This window comes from Balaenoptera borealis, assembly GCF_965194805.1.
Source record: "Balaenoptera borealis genome assembly, chromosome: 18".
NCBI classification, from domain to species: Eukaryota; Metazoa; Chordata; class Mammalia; order Artiodactyla; family Balaenopteridae; genus Balaenoptera; species Balaenoptera borealis.
The window spans coordinates 76,772,058-76,788,814 of NC_138877.1; the positions used below are offsets into that span (position 1 = coordinate 76,772,058).

A 16,757-nucleotide genomic window follows, 5' to 3' on the forward strand; every position below is an offset into this window, starting at 1 on the left:
CGGACCTCAATGCACAAAACTTGTAAGCTTGGACTTTTCTTCATTTGTTGACTGGAGCAAACCCAGCCTACGGGGCTGTCCCCATCCTGATGCCTGGTCAGCAGAAAAGATGGAGTCCTGGGATGATGGCTTACAGGCAGGAACTGAGGTCCAGGCTCGGCCACCAGCTGCACGACCGTCCCACTGTCTGATGTGTCTTTCTACTTCTGGTGCCACATTCAGAGTAGTGCACAGGGAAGCCATCCAATGAATGCTGGCTGAAGAAAAGAGTGAATGCAACTCTCAAAACCACCCTACGTTTTCCCCTAGTGAGTTTCTACTTTTTATACAAGAAGTAGAAGCAGCAGCATTGGGTAAGAGTGAGGGTTGGGTGCTACGGTACATACTCTTATTGGATTCTCTCTGCAGATCAGTGAGGAAGGTAAACACACACGATACCCCATTAATATGAAACAATGGCGACCTTTAGCGCTTTACTCATTTATTTACTAGACAGTGTGTTCAAGAGCTGGGAGTGTAGGGAAGGTTGAGTGGAGCCACTGCAGGTCTCTGGTGGAGCAGGGGTGAGGCTGGGGGGGTCTTGTTCTCACCCTGGGGGATGAGCGATCATTGCCTCAGCTTGGAAGCTTGGCCCAGATTCTGAGATAACAGGGAACGTCTCATTAAACATCCTGCTACAGGAATATTAAGCTCCTGTGATTCGGAGAATGTGTCAAATGTAGCTAATTATCAATGTGAATTAAATGAAAAACTATAAATTCCATTTTCCCAGATTTCAATCTTGGTAGCAGGAGTCAGCCAGGTTTCTCCAAAAAGGTCCAAATAGTAAATAATTTCTGCTTTTCAGGCCCTGCAGCCTCGCTCCCAACTATTCACTTTGCTCTTGTAGCATGAAAGTAGCAGTAGACAATGCATACACAAATGGTCGGGGCCATGTTCCACTAAAACTTTATTTGCAAGAACAGGTGGGTGCCCATATCAGACCCAGGGGCCACAGTTGGCTCACTCTTGGTTTATAGCATTGAAACAAAACTGTTATAGTAAACAGAGTATCCATCCAGGAAACACAACTTAGAAAAACTTACGTGGTATATATGATATACACCCTTCAAAAGGTAGGTTCAAAAGTAAGATTTTAAAAGATGGGCTCACATTCTGAGGTGCAGAGGGTCTTTGAATCTCTTAAAAACTGTAACCAAAATTTTGTGTAACTGTGTATTTTTCTAGGGACCCAATCCATAACTGCCAGGAGATTCCCAAAGTGTTCAAAAAAAACTAGGCTAAAAATCACTGATTTAAAATGAAACATTAATCCCCAAATGGACAATCTCCAGTTTTCTTTCCAATAATGACTGTACCAATCACTCTGTCAAACTCTACTCTAGACAAGGATGTGTTAAACCACTAGCAATGACATTCTCTAGTCTGCTTGATTTTCCCAATCACATTCCTGGGCCCAAGAAACTCCACCGACAAGGCAGGGGAAGGAGAAATCAAGCAGTCTGCAATCACAAAGCGAAGCTGTCAATTCCTTCTTCTGTAATATCAACGCTTACCAATTTTTTTTAGCTCTGTCATAAACTGCAGTTTCCTCGGGGTCTCGTGAAACCTGGGGTATTCCTAGGAGGATCAATTCCTTTTAGACAGGTCAAGCACAAAATAAAAGGAGATTACTCATAGGTGAAAGAATGTTCTTAGAAATTCCTTTTTACTATTGTTTGTTTTTTTACTGAACATGCCAAAAACCACACCTTGTAACTCTGAGAAATACATTTTCCACAGCTATGTAGACCCCAAACTGTGGCTCCTGCAGACGCTAACTGTGGAGTTAAAAGCTTACAGAGACTTTTTTTAAAAACAACCAAATAACAGCGTTGTGCACATGGTTCCCTGACAGGAAAAATGAAACAAAATCAAGCTCTAGGTGAATTCCAAGGAAGCTCAAATTAGAGGGAGGGCTTAGGGCCTAGAAAATAAGTAACGATTTCCAAGGAATTTATGTGTATTAATTAAAAGCCATATGTATTTTTACTTATAACACACAAAAAAGAGATAGGTCTGAAGAATCCATATCTCAAAATCTTACAAAATTTTAAAAGGTTAATAAACCCAGAATAGCATCCCAATATTTAAGAAGAGAAAAGTCAGGGGACTAATACTACCCAACTTCAAGATTTACTATGGAACTACAGCAATTATGACAGTGCGGTATTGGCAAAAGGACAGACAAAACAGATCAATGAACAGAAGGCATAGCCCAGAAATAGACCCATGCAAATAAAGCCAAAGGCAAAGGCAAATCAATAGAGAAAGGATAGTCTCTTCAACAACTGGTGTTGAAACAACTGGACATCCACATGCAAAAAAATAGATCTAGACACAGACCTTACACCCTTCACAAAAATTAACTCAACATAGATGATAGAAATAAGTGTAAAATGCAAAACCATAAACTCCTAGAACATAGGAGCAAATCTAGATGAGTTTGGATTTGGTGATGACATCATTAAAAACTTGTACCAAGAAAGAAACAATGGATAAGCTGGACTTCATTAAAATTAAAAACCACTGCTCTGCAAAGGACACTGTCGAGAGGATGAGGCAAGCCACAGAAGATTGCTGGGAAATATTTGCAAATGACACCTCTGACCAAGGAATGGTATCCAAAATATGCAAAGAACTCTTACAACTCAACAATAAGAAAATGAACAACCCAGCTTTAAAAACAGGCAAAATATCTGAACAGACACCTCACCAAAGAATATATGAAGATAGCAAGTAAGCATATGAAAATACATAAACATCATATGTCATTAGGGAAATGCAAATTAAGACGATAATGAGATGTCACTACATACCTATTAGCATGACCAAAATCCAGAATATAGACAAAACAAAATGCCGGTGCGGATGTGGGGCAACAGGAACTTTTATTCATTGCTGGTGGAAACACAAAATGGTACACTTTGGAAAACAGTTTGTCAGTTTCCTACAAAACTAAACATACTCTTACCATATGATCCAGCTATCACACTCCTTGGTATTTATCCAAAGGAGTTGAAAACTTATGTCCACACAAAAACCTGCACATGGATGTTTATAACAGCTTTATTCATAATCGCCAAAACTTGGAAGCAACCAAGATGTCCTTCAGTAGGGGGATGAATAAATAAACTTGGTAGATCCAGACAATGGAATATTATTCAGCTCTAAAAAGAAGTGCATTATTAAGGTACAAAAAGACTTGAAGGAAACTTAAATGCGTATTACTAAGCAAAATCTGAAAATGCTATATACTGCATGATTCCAATTATGACATTCTGGAGAAAGGCAAAAGCTTAAAGATCAGTGGTTGTCAGGGTTGAAAGGAGGCAGAGAGGAAAGGATGAATACATAAAGCACAGAGGATTTTTAAGGGAGTGAATGGTTCTATGTCATTATACATTTGTCCAAACCCATAGAGTATACAACACCAGGAGTGAACCCACCTGTGAAGTATGGACTCCGGGTGATGATGTGTCAACGTAGGTCCATCAGATGTACCATTCTGGTGGGGGTTGTTGATGGTGGATGTATTAGTCAGCGTTCTCCAGAGAAACAAGACCCATAGAATGCGGACGCATAAAGAGATTTATCATAAGGAATTGGCTCCCATGTTTATGGAGGTATGATTATGAAAATCTGCAGTCGACACTGGAGACCCAGAAGAGCAGATGCTGCTGTAAGTTCCACTCCAAAGGCCAGCAAGTTCAAACCCAGGAAAAGCCAATGTCCCAATTAAAAACCAGTCAGGCAGGAGGCATTCTCTCTTACTTGGGAAAGGTCAGCCTTTGTTCTATTCAGGCCTTCAGCTGATTGGCTGAGGCCCACCCACATGGGAGAGGGCAACATGCTTTACTCAGTCTACCAATTCAAATAGTAATCCCACCCAATATGCCCTCGCAGACACACCCGGAATACTGTTCGAGCAAAGATCTGGGCACCCCTGGCCCAGCCTCGTTGACACATAAAATGAGCCATCACAGTGGGCACAGTGGGGGAATCTGTGGATTTGTGCGAGCAGGGGGCATATGGGGACGCTCTGTACCTCCTGCTCAATTCTTCTGTGAACCTAAAAGTGCTCCAAAGAATAAGAATAAAAGTGCTCCAAAGAATATATTCAAAAAAAAAAAGAAAGATTAACAGCTCAGAATGAATAGCACACTTCTCAAAGAAGTAACCTCCAAACACAACTACATGAAAGGTAAATGAATTTTACAGAAATACATTTCACTTAAGTGGGATTGATTAGCTAGATTCACCAGAGAGTTTGTTCAAAAGCATCCCCCAGCCCAAGCAGGTATTAACTCACACCCTTAGGGCATGACAACAATCATGAATTGGCCATTTAAATTTGTATAATGATTGTTCTGTTGGTATTATGGAAGAGGATTTCTGGGTGTAGATAAAAGTAGACAGAGAATCCTTCAGTAAAGAGAATTCTGCCACCTTCCGTCTGGACCACAGGAGAGAGGGGTCTATTTAGCTCCTTCAGCACAGGGCCCACTCGCTCCAGGGCATAGGAGGACCCTAAACACTTCGGTGACAATGAGATACGGTCGGTTTTAGTGACTATTACACCAGGCTGGATGTTAAATCATAGCTCACTGTTGCCTGAAACTCAAATACGGCCACCTCATGTTTTGCAAATAAAGATTTATTGGAACACAGCTATGCTCATTCGTTCACCTATAGTCTGTGATGGCTTTTGCACTCCAACGGCAAAGGCCCATGGATACAAAGCCTAACCCTTACTATCTGGCCCTTTGTAGAATAATCCGGCCAACCCCTAATTAAATTCATCAACTGTTATTTTCTTAGGGGGGGAAGTTTTGCTCATTTAATTTTATGAGGGAGGAAAACAAACCCCCAAAACCCCAACTTCTTCTAAACATAATATGGTATCCTGAATTAAATCCTGGAAGAGAAAAGGAACATTAGTTTAAAAAATGGTGAAAGCTGATAAAGTCTAGAGTTAAAAGTATTACAGCAATGTTAATTTCAGGGTCTTAACAAACACGCCATGGTTACATAGGATATTAACATTAGGGAAGTTCTCTGAACTATGCATGCCACTTTTCTGAAAATCTAAAGTTATTCCAAGATAAAAATGTGTATTTAAAGAAAAATTCTCTGCAGATAGATATTTGAAATAAGCATGCAGAGTGTGAATTAAGTCTGTCTCCAATCACAGCAGCGAGGTGGCTATGGGGGTCAGTCATTCATTTATTCAATAAACATTTAAACCAAAAAAGCCTCTTTTACGCAAGTATGGATAAACATCAGCTTGCTTCCCTGATTTTGGTCCTTTTATCCAAGCTGAATGTTGGAACCTGTAAAAATCTTCCTGACACAGATGGCAAGTGCATTGTGAGCGTGTAATCGGAGGTCTGGATGTGCAGGTAACAACTAATTCAGAGGCTAAGCACTAATAAGGCCTTTCCTTTTTAACCTTCCCAGAGGAAGTTTAAAAAAGAAAAAGAAGTATGAAATGAATGCTTCCTTAAAGTCTTGATGAGAGAAGGAGGTAAAACCATCTTTGAGTGTCTGCTGTTTGCATGGGTTGTATGTTTCCTCTGTTGGCTGGCTTCCAGATCTCAGCACCATGAAAGCATTAACCTAGACTAAATCCAAATGACTGAGGCTGGGGGACCAGGCTGGATATATGCTGCTTTGTGACAGCACATCAGAGGGAAGTTGTTTACACTCCTGCCAGAAAGATCATGCCACATGCAGACGGGGTTCTGGGTGACTGGAAGCCAGACACTTCAAAAGGCAAAAGTCGGTATGAAATCATGCACAGGGAACTAATAGAGCAGCAGTGCTCCAACCTGCCCTGGAGCCGGTCAGACAAACGCCAAGAAGATGCACAAAATGGCAAGCGGCGCCTGCATACGGGGACCCTGCCACGTCTTGGGGTTTTTTTTATTTGATCAATTGCACAGAGAAGGAAGCCTCCTCCACCCTTTTCTCCTCAGTGAATGTCCACCCTCACAGTAAGGGCACATCAGGGTAAGGAGATTACAGCTGTTAAGAGAAGCTTGTTACCACATCCTGTTCCTGTAAGGTTCAGACCGTCGTAGTAAAACTCTGCAAAGTTGCAGGAAAATAACCGTACGTATCCTCCCTCCGCTTGCTCAGTCGTGGTTTCACCCCCTGCAAAGTGAAGGGATTAGAATAATAACATCGAATGTGCCCTTCAACTCTGAGATTTATGACACTTATGCCAGACCAATGAGTTCCGGCATCCAAATGCTCCCTTTGACCTCATTAGGGATGTGTCCGCTGGAGAGAAAGTGATAGAGTTGAGGGCTGGAGCCCCGGCTTGAATCATTTGGGTGAGATAATTCTGATATTCAAAAAATATGCATTACTGGAACGCACAGGGTTCTCTCACGGGTCCAGCCTTTGGAAACCAGTGTTGTAAGTGCCAGCTGAGATTCAGCAAAGGCTACCACGGTGATCTCAAGGAGGAAACTTGAGTCTGGGGGAAAAAAAATCGTATTGTTTGGATTGTATTTCCTGTCATAAAGTTGGAGTCATGGTTTTCGCTCCCAAGCCGGAAACGAAGTGTTTCCTTATTGCCGAAGGCCTGAGATATGGGGTTAAAAGTCCCAGCATGGAAAGTACTTCGGTGGCAGTTAGTGTTCCCCAGAAAACACTGACTGAGTACTCCACAGGTGATGCGCTCGCTGCTAAAAGCTCCACAGGAGTTTTCTCATTCAACTCCCACATCAGCCCTATGGGTAAGAGATTGTCAGGACTCCAACAGGAGGAAACTAATTTTCAGGCTAAATAACTCACCCCAAGTCATACAGCTAACAAGGACCTCGAACTCAAGCGGTCAGAACCCAAAATCTACGACCGTCAACACCCCACCTGGAGCCCAAAGACATGGGATGTGAATGTGCAGAATTAGTGTCAGAAAATGCCCAGCTAAGTGACAATCTGACTTTCCTTCTCAGAAATGAAATAACGAAGGTGGATCTAAGGTTTGTTCACCACAGTTCTAGAAGCGGAGTCCTAGCATCCCTCTGTCCCAGGGGATCAGTAACCTGTGTCCTTTAGCCACTGACCCATCTCAACAACCAACTCTGAGCTCTGGGTGTTTCCTCAGACAACTTGACCTTGGGAGCAACCCGCTAGCTGAAAAGTAGGGTTAAAAAGGCTACACACCTTCCCAGTTATAAGAAAAACTCACATGTGATCTGGTAATGGAGTAACACTTAAAATCAAAATGCTTCATCTTCACACAAGAAAGATGAAACTGCCATTCTTTCCGTTAAATTATAGTACTATGCATCTGCTTTTTCTGTGGTTCTTATTTAACCTGTCTTTCTGGGTCTCTGATGAAAATACTATATGAAACTTACAAAAGAGCTTTTCCTGTTCAGGAGTATATTTTGCCTTGTGTGACCACATTGCCATATTTTATTAATATCTCAAGAACCTGATAAAGTTAAATATACCACCCTTTCCCTAAATGTGAATATCTGCTCAAAACATATACTGTACTTTTGTATAATCTACTAAAGTACGTGCTTGGGAATTCCCTGATGGTCCAGTGGTTAAGACTTGGCGTTTCCACTGCAGGGGTCACGGGTTCGATCGCTGGTGAGGGAACTAAGATCCCGCCCGCCTCATGACCCGGCCAAAAAAATAAATAAATGAAAAATAAAGTACATGCTTGCTTGTGCCATATAAATGGCTTGTCATTAAACATAAGTGTCCTTGTGTAGAAAGTTTGCGTATATTCTTATTTTAATTCAGCTTAATTCACTGAATACTTTTTAAAGTTTTATGCTTTGTCTCAAGCTAATTGTCACACGTCTTACAATAATGTCAAAAGTCAGGCTCTCCTTCCATCTGACATTTCCAACGCATGGAAGCTTATCTTTAATAATAAGGCATATAAAATTGATGGTATTCAATCACTGTCACCTACAAAAAATGATACTTTCATACAGTTTTACCAAACATATCTAGTTGAACAAAAAGTAGAAAACTTTGCAAATGTTATCTTGAAGCTAATGAATGAGAATATTGGAGTTATACTGTATATATTTCTGCAAACATATTTTCTACATGCAACCGTATAGATACAGAATGACGCGCACTCCATCAGACTGCCCCTGAAGGTCTCGGCACGAGGAGTTACAACCACAATTCAGTTGCGTATCAGAACTGGCAGGAATTCTTTCAGTCTGAGGAAGCGATTTGATGATAGCGATCTGATGATAAGTCTGCGGTGAGTTCACTTAAGACACAGTGTTCTGTTCTTGTCGCTTCCTGCTTGTCGAAATGTAGCTTTTGCAACCAGGGAGAGAATGAAGGCAGCAATCTACAGAAACAGCTTGTGAGAAAAAACCAAAGAGGTAAATAATATGGCTTGCAAATGTTGAGAAAGAAGAACGTACCTTCTTAAAGATGTGTGACCAGATGTTCCAGGGGAGCCTGAGTGTGTGTGTGTGTGTGAGAGTGTGTGTGCACGTGCACACCTGTGTTTGAGTGTGGTTGGGTGTGCATGTGTGTGCTTTGGGGGGGCATGCATGCACATGTGTGAGTGTGTGTACCTGTGTGTGGTGTGGGGTGGGTGTGAGTGTGAGTGTGTGTTTCTACATTCACAGAAGATGAGCCAGAAGATGCCCATTGATTCCGACTAAACTGGCTTGAACTTGGACGCCCTGGAATCGGATCAAAGGCATCCCCAGAGATGTTGGAGAGGAAATGAACCAAAACCTCTGTTTCCAGTTAGGGTGGAATTAACTCCATAATTGAGTCTGGCAGAATGACTCTGCAAGCCAGGAATTTTGATAGATGGTGTTGTGTGAGCTAAGCCAGGCTGAAGTTTCAACATAAATAACACGCTTGTTCCCAGTTTCAGGGGAAGAGCTAAATTTTAAACCAAGGTTGTCTTCATTTCCCTTTTTTCCTTCTCTTTCTCTTGAATTTAGCAATAACATGCCTTCGGATGACAAGTGAGGGATTTCGCAATGGATCCTTCCAAAGCAGCGATGGATACAGGAGAAAACCATGGATGGTCAGTAAATGGATGGGAACCAAACTCGTCCCAAAGCGAGTGTGCAAAGCTGCATTAGGATTATCGGAGCGTCGGAAGTCCTCCTATAATGAACCTTCCAGGCAGTCCTCTCCGAGGCCCACTTGCAGAATCCCTTGCTGGCTGCAGCCTAGACACCCTTGGATCCCAGGTCGGTTCCTGAGAGGCGCCCTGGGGCCTTCAGGCTTGTTTCTGGGAACGAACTTCTCACAAAAGGTCGAAGACCTGCTCACTCATGGGAAATGTTCAGGTTAAGACAGAAGGTCGGGCTTCCCTGGTGGCGCAGTGGTTGAGAATCTGCCTGCCAATGCAGGGGACACGGGTTCAAGCCCTGGTCTGGGAAGATCCCACATGCCGCGGAGCAACTAGGCCCGTGAGCCACAACTACTGAGCCTGCACGTCTGGAGCCTGTGCTCCGCAGCAAGAGAGGCCGTGACAGTGAGAGGCCCGCGCACCGCGATGAAGAGTGGCCCCTGCTCACAGCAACTAGAGAAAGCCCTCGCACAGAAACGAAGACCCAACACAGCCAAAAATAAATAAATAAATTTATAAAAAAAAAAAAAAAAAAAAACAAAACAGAAGGTCTGGGGTCGACCGTCTTGGTTGGCATCTTGGTTGCTCCCACGTAAAAGTCAATGGGGTAAATTTTGACCTCTCTAGGACTTTCCTCTTTATAACAGGGGGATACATATAGTGGTTTTTGTGAAAAAAGTTGAGAAATTGAATGAAATGCTTCGGGCAGGGCCTGGCCCTTATGAATAACAAGTGCCTTTATATAGACTGTGCCATCCACCTGAACTTCTCTGGAGGAATCAGCAGCCTGGAAGTTTTATCAGCGAGAAAACTTGCAAGCTCCTTGTGGGGAGAGGAGAGAGCCAACGGGGCATCAGACAGAAGAATCGCAGTGGGACAGGGCGGGGAAAGGCGCAAAACCAAAAAGAAGGAAGTGGAGGTGACCGTGGATGTTTCCACGGTCACCCAGGGTACACGGACTTCTCCAAAATCCCAAAGGAGAGAAATGAGATGGCTGCTTCCCACGTACTCAAAATTTCTCTTCTGCATTTTCTTTTAAACCATGGGGGCTAAAGGGGATCTGGAGAGACTTCTGCCAAACCAGACGACAGGACAAGAAGTCCGTCGGTCCTCTGGTGATGCCAAAAGTGGTAAAATTCCTTTGGCCGTTAGGTCTTGTCTCTGCTAGTTTTGATCTGAAAAACCTGCCCCACGTAAAAACCACAGTTAAGAAGAACCCACAACGTAGAGTGTGTCTCTGTGAGATGAGCTGCCTCTTATATTACGTGGCACCCCTTCCCTGTCGCTGTTTCACTGAACCCCTGAGTGTTCATTTCCTACTTGACATCTTCCTTCTTCTGTCTCTGCCCCCTCCTTCCCACTGTCGCATCTTTGTAAGAAATGCCTACATGAAAAAATGGCTGTCTGGCTGGCTGTCATGACAACCAGAATGAATGAACAAGCACAGCATTTGTCACCGAATATGTCCTCAGGTGGCCGTGGAGTCCACCATCCAAGGGTTGGACGAGCCTATGAACCACGGCCCATGCTGGAGGCCATCACCCAATCAAAATCCAAACGCTGCCTTTCTGCGGGGTCCTGCGTCTCAGATTTGCAATGCAGAGCCTTGGTTTGTATTTTTAAAAGAATCAAGCCCTATGAAAGCATTTATAGTCAAGATGAAATTATTTAATTGGACAGAGGAAGGAGTCTCGGGAGATTCAGGGGATGGGGGTAGAACTTGGTACATTTTCTTTGTTCTCTCGTCTTAAACCCTGTATCAAAGAGTGTAAGCAAAAGCTTTTCTTTTTGTATTGATGTGCATCTGTCTAAGTTGACAATATCAAGGATGCTCCACACATAATGGTATATATTTGCTTTACTGGAATTGACTGGATTAAAAACTGTTCATCTTTTGGATGGGCTCTTGCAATCTACAAATTCGGAAATCCTAAAAGCAAATCTTAGCAGAGCAAACACAGTTTCTCTCTAGAATTGCTGTCACAGGAGGGAATGCAGTCCTCTGGGACCAGTGCCCATCCACTTCAGCTATAATTTTAGAACATCATTTTAAAACAAATATATATGTATAATCTCCAAACTCACTCACACCAGCTCAATTTTGATTTTGGTAATGCCTTCCAACAGTAGGAAAAAATTACGAGTGGATCTGGTATTTGTCCCTGGTGAATGCTGGTGCAGATAAACATATCCAGTTTCGATGACTAACTCATAATTTCTCCTTGCTGCTTTGAAACAGTGACAGCCAAGGCTCAGGAATATCCCTCACCTGTCTCAGGAGACCAGGCTCCGAAACATCCTTAGCATTTAACCTTTTCAGGGCATAGTCAAAAGAGTCAAATTCCAGAGACAACGATGGGAAAACCAATAAGTATACATAGCTTTTTTTTTCAAGAGATCAATCCATTTTAGATATCAAATAACAACCCTATTTGTTCCCAAATGGGCGCTGTAGTTTATTTTTGTTTTCTGGGCTTTTTTTTTAACATCTTTATTGGAGTATAATTGCTTTACAATGTTGTGTTAGTTTCTGCTGTATAACAAAGTGAATCAGCTATATGTGTACATATATCCCCATATCCCCTCCCTCTTGCGTCTCCCTCCCACCCTCCCTATCCCACCCCTCTAGGTGGTCACAAAGCACCGAGCTGATCTCCCTGTGCTATGCGGCTGCTTCCCACTGGCTATCTATTTTACGTTTGGTAGTGTATATATGTCCATGCCACTCTCTCACTTTGTCCCAGCTTACCCTTCCCCCTCCCAACGTCCCATGTCCTCAAGTCCATTCTCTAGTAGGTCTACGCTGTAGTTTTGAGTTTCACTGGTCGTGACTGTAGTTTGCATAGTATTTGGTGGGTCTGGAAAGAGCAGGTATCCCAGAATTCATTCAATTTTAGTGTGTAACCGAGTTATTTGATACAAACATAGGAAGTGTGTACAAGGTTGTGTGCTTTCAATGGCTTCCACATATCCATACCATGCAGTGTTTTAAGTGCTGGACCTCCAGGCAGGTCTAAACTATAAATTTTTGAAATTATATATACACACACACACACACACACACACACACACACACACACATTTATAGTCACTGAATGAGTCAGCAGATATAAACATATATATATCTCACAAATACAAAGGTCAAGAGTGTACCAAAGATTTAAAAGAGGGATCTTACAGAGCTAATTAAAACAGTCAGATATAATCATATGGAAGCACTTAAATAAATAAGGATATATTCGACAACTGAACATTGCTGAGCCACCGAAAGAGTGGACATAGTTATTTGCTGACAGAAAAGATACTCCTCAAACAATGTTAAGCGGTGAGAAGGAAATCAGGCCAAGTACGATTGTCATTTTGGAAAAATAAGCAAAATGTGAACAAGAATTCTGGAATGAAAATCAGCAGAGTTTTAACTGATTATCTCTGGGCAGGGGAATTATGGGTCGTTTTTTCCTTCTTTTTGGTTGTCTACATTTTGCGCTTTATCTACGTTGAATGTAAGTGGTTTTTTTCATGAGAAGAATGATCTTGAGTTTTAGAAACTCTATCCCAGTGCCTTCGGGGTAGACAGGGCAGAAGACGGCTCACTCTGGGGACAGGAGTTTGAGATTTCCCAGTGAGCCTCTAAAAAGAGGAGGAAGTTTCAAAAGTTAAAGAAGCTAAAAAACAGGAAAATCTTTCTCTTCTGAAAGCCTTTCTCCGAAAAGGTGCACCACGCACCGACACAGAAGCATTTCCCCTCCTCCAGGTAGGCTAATTCAGCCTCCACCCGTTCTCTTTTCCCTCTTACTTTTCAATGTCAAGAAAGAGAGAAATATTCATCCTAAAGGTGACCAGGGCCACATGAGAGTTATTTGTACAACCAAAGGGTTCTTAAAAAAGCTACTTAAAAACCTCAACTTTTTAGGAAAAATCCTTTTTGGCACAAATGACCATCACGTAGTCGTGATTTTGCTCCTGCTGGATGCGCTGTGGTGGCCCACGTGGTGGAGAGCAGCACTCAGGCAGTGTCACCTGAGCACTTTACTGAGGATGAAAGTTCCCACCAGAGAGCCAGCCATGACCAGCCAGGTGCAAGCTGCTGGCTCTGGAGAAACTGGATCAAATCCACATGTTGCACTGTGCCCCGATCAACAGCCCGGCATCCGCTGGTCCTACTCAGAGGGGGCCTGTCCTCTCGTCCCCTCCCCACTTCCTATACCTGCTGATCGTCTATTCCTTCCTTCGGTGAATATGATGAGCTAGACAAAGGTGGAACAGTGAAGAAATAAAAGTAAATAACATCCCAGTCCCACTTTCAAGGAGCTCTCATCAAGTGAAGGGAGAAAGACGTACAAATAAATAATTATTACAAAGCTGTGGCTCCCAGACTCGGGTTTCACAGGCCCAGAAAGAAAAAGAAGAATAAGAGGGAGATTTAGAGCTGCCAGTGAAGGACAGTTTTCAAAATGAGGACAATTCCCTCTACCCCTTCCTGATAAATACTAAAATCTTTTTATTTTAAAAAAAATTTTAATGTGGAAAAAAAGGACGTAATCTCAGAATAAAGAACAGTCCTTGCCAGGAGAGCATAGTTAGAAAACCTACTGTGATCCAGCAGTCAATCAATCATTCTATCTAAAGCTCTAGGATTGGTCATCTTTTTCCATTTTGCATCGGATTAGTGAGCATTTCTCGATGTACCGTCATGGGTCTATTCATGGGTATTTGGGTCCAGGGCAGGATCTGATATAATGGAATTCCCCACATTTGAGTGGAACCTGTGCTAGGTGGAATAGAGTCCCCCCAAAATTCATGTCTATCCAGAATCTCAGAATGTGACCTTATTTGGGAAAAGGGTCTTTGCAGATGTAACATTGAGATGAGGTCATACAGGATTAGGGTGGATCCAATGACTGGGGCCCTTATAAGAAGAAAAAGCAGAGGCACAGGGAGAATTCCACGTGATGGTGGCCGAGACCAAGCGGTGTGTCTACGATCCAAGGAACACTAAGGATTGCCAGCAGAAGCTAGGAGATAGGCATGGAGCAAACTCGCACTCTGAATCCTCCAAAAGAAACCAACCCTGCTAACACCTTAATTCTGGACTTCTGGCCTCCAGAACTATGAGAGAATTCATTTCTGTTGTTTTAAGCTACCCGGTTTGTGGTACTTTGTTAAGCAGGCCTAGGGAACTGATACAAGGGCCAATAAGGAGACATCATTCACTTGGCATCGAGGATGTGGAACCACAGAAAAGGTTTGTAGGGATGGAACATTTGATATGCACCTTCAGAGAAAAATATCTTTCAACAGCCAAAGTGGGGGGATATCAAAGATCAGGGGGTGGGGGGCATTTGGGATACAGGGGCAGTGTGAACCGGGTCCAGAATTGTGGTGATGATGATGGTGAAGATGATGATGATGATGATGATGAAGGTAATGATGATGTTGGTGATGATGCTGATGTTGATGATGAAGGTGATGATGATGGTGATGTTGGTCATGATGATGATGATGATGATGATGAAATCAGGTGATGATGATGATGATGAAATCAGGTGATGATGATGATGAAGGTGATGATGATGATGATGATGATGAAGGTGGTGATGATGATGGTGGGGATGATGATGGTGATGAAGATGATGGGGATGATGGTGGTGGTGATGATGGTGATGATGATGATGATGAAGGTGATGATGATGACGGTGATGATGAGGGTGACGATGATGATGATGAAGGTGACGATGATGAAGGTAATGATGTTGGTGATGATGATGAAGGTGATGATGGTGATGATGTTGGTGATGATGATGATGATGATGATGAAGGTGATGATGGTGATGATGTTGGTGATGATGATGATGATGATGATGATGAAGGTGATGGTGATGATGGTGGTGAAGATGATGGCGATGATGGTGGTGATGGTGATGAAGAAGGTGATGGTGGTGGTGGTGATGATGATGATGGTGAGTAACATTAAGATGCTGAGTTGGGGGCACTTGGAACCTAGATTTGAATTTTGTCGTTGACACTAACTGATATATGAAATCTGGGGCACCAACGCTTCATTTCCTCATTTATAAAATGAGGATAATAATAGTAAAGCCTAAGATATAGACTTATTGTGATGATTGAATAAAATTCTGTATATATTACACTGAGCCTGGAATGCACTCAGTAAATGTTAGCTACTGTCATTTTTATTCTTTTTTTATTAGATGGATTATTTGATAGGGAGTGAACACTTATGGTAGCAAACTAGTTGGAAAAATTTATGATACGTTTTACCCAAGAAAAGCTTGTATATGGTCATGAAACAAAATGTAATTCAGATTCGTTGGTGGTGTTCTTGTGTTACCACACCCTGCCTGCTAGGAGGTTGGCAAAACTCCTGACAAAATCTGAGAGTTTTTCTTTCATATCGTTTCCTTGCAACTTTTTCTCAGCCTCATTTGTAAGTAACACCAGAATATGTCACAACAAACTATGTCAAATTGAGACTCTCCTTACACCGGGACTGACATATCAATTTGGAATATCCTTCTCTCCTTCTGTAGTTGATCAAAGTTCATTTAAGCCATTTCCTATTGTATTTGTGTTGTTCTTATCCTTGGAAATTTTCTCTTTGGGAACCATTATCTTTTTTTTTACTGACTGGCAAAAGCTCTGCCTAAATGAAGGCCATGAACCATTTGTCCAAAATGTTGTAAATATTTACCCTGTCTGTGTTTGTCTTTTCGTTTCACTCCTGCTCCTGGGTTTTGTTCATTTAAACTTTTGTATTTCAGTTTTACAAAGTCAAATCTGTGACTATTCCTTCTGTAGTTTCTTCCACTGATTCACGCTTAGAAAAACATCCTTCCGAGGTTAGTTATATTTCTACCTGTATTTTAGTTTAAATCTTCATATTTTTCTTTTTTATATTTGACTCTTTAATCCATCTGGATTTTTTTTTTGTAGTTTCTTTGAGGTAATAATCTAAGTTTTGTCTGTTTATTTGTTGCTTTGCTGTGTTTTACAAATATTAGCTGATGTCCTAGCATTATCTATTAAATGAAAATGTCATTTTCCACTTGATTTGAACATGCTCACTTTATCGCAAAATAAATGTTTTATCTAAGGGCAATTCTCCCTGAAAATACCCTCTTAAATGACTGTCAGCATCTACAGATGAGGTGGGAAAAGTCGAGAACGTACGTGACTCGAGAAGAGAAAGAGGCAACCATGCCTCAGCAAATCTCTCGTGAGCGAGCCATCCCTTTCCCACGGTTGTTTACCCTCCCTGGCTGCACGAGGCCCCTTTGCTAATAGGTACTGGGCTCAGGAACCTTTTTTGCTGGCTGGTTGGCATTTCCTGAGTAAACACTGCACTCACTAAACAAGTTACTGCATATTGAAGTGTTTAGCAGATGCAAAATCTGAGCCAGAGGCAGCGCACCCAGCTCAGAGGGTCCGGCCTCCAGACAAGTTGTTTCTCAAGGCCACGGGAGGAATCTTGAGAGCATCGCCCTGGGCCCTGACCACCCTGGGGTAAGAGCGGTCACACTGCCTTCACCTGCCCAGATGGATGTCCAGAGACACCTAATGGGTCAACAGGAGTGATTAGAAAGAAGCCAGGGGACTCCATCCAACA

The 16,757-nt window shown here is 42.4% G+C and overlaps 1 protein-coding gene across 1 annotated transcript; it reads left to right on the forward strand.

Annotated features, from left to right (window-relative positions):
• The first annotated feature begins 908 nt into the window (after positions 1–908).
• Positions 909–15,997, forward strand: LOC309616070 (uncharacterized protein). The gene is made up of 3 exons (XM_082366268.1): positions 909–9,360; positions 9,680–14,613; positions 14,652–15,997. Exons 2-3 carry the CDS (start codon positions 14,242–14,244, stop codon positions 15,096–15,098), a joined length of 819 nt encoding a protein of 272 aa, XP_082222394.1. The 5' UTR covers positions 909–9,360; positions 9,680–14,241; the 3' UTR covers positions 15,099–15,997.
• Positions 15,998–16,757: the final 760 nt, after the last annotated feature.

Bases quoted from the DNA above. Each gene is read 5' to 3' on its own strand.
- LOC309616070 (XM_082366268.1), top strand. From the start codon at position 14,242: ATGAGAGAATTCATTTCTGTTGTTTTAAGCTACCCGGTTTGTGGTACT. The intron at 14,614-14,651 runs GTTGGTCATGAT...TGATGAAATCAG, and splicing joins AAGGTGATGATGATGGTGAT to GTGATGATGATGATGATGAA.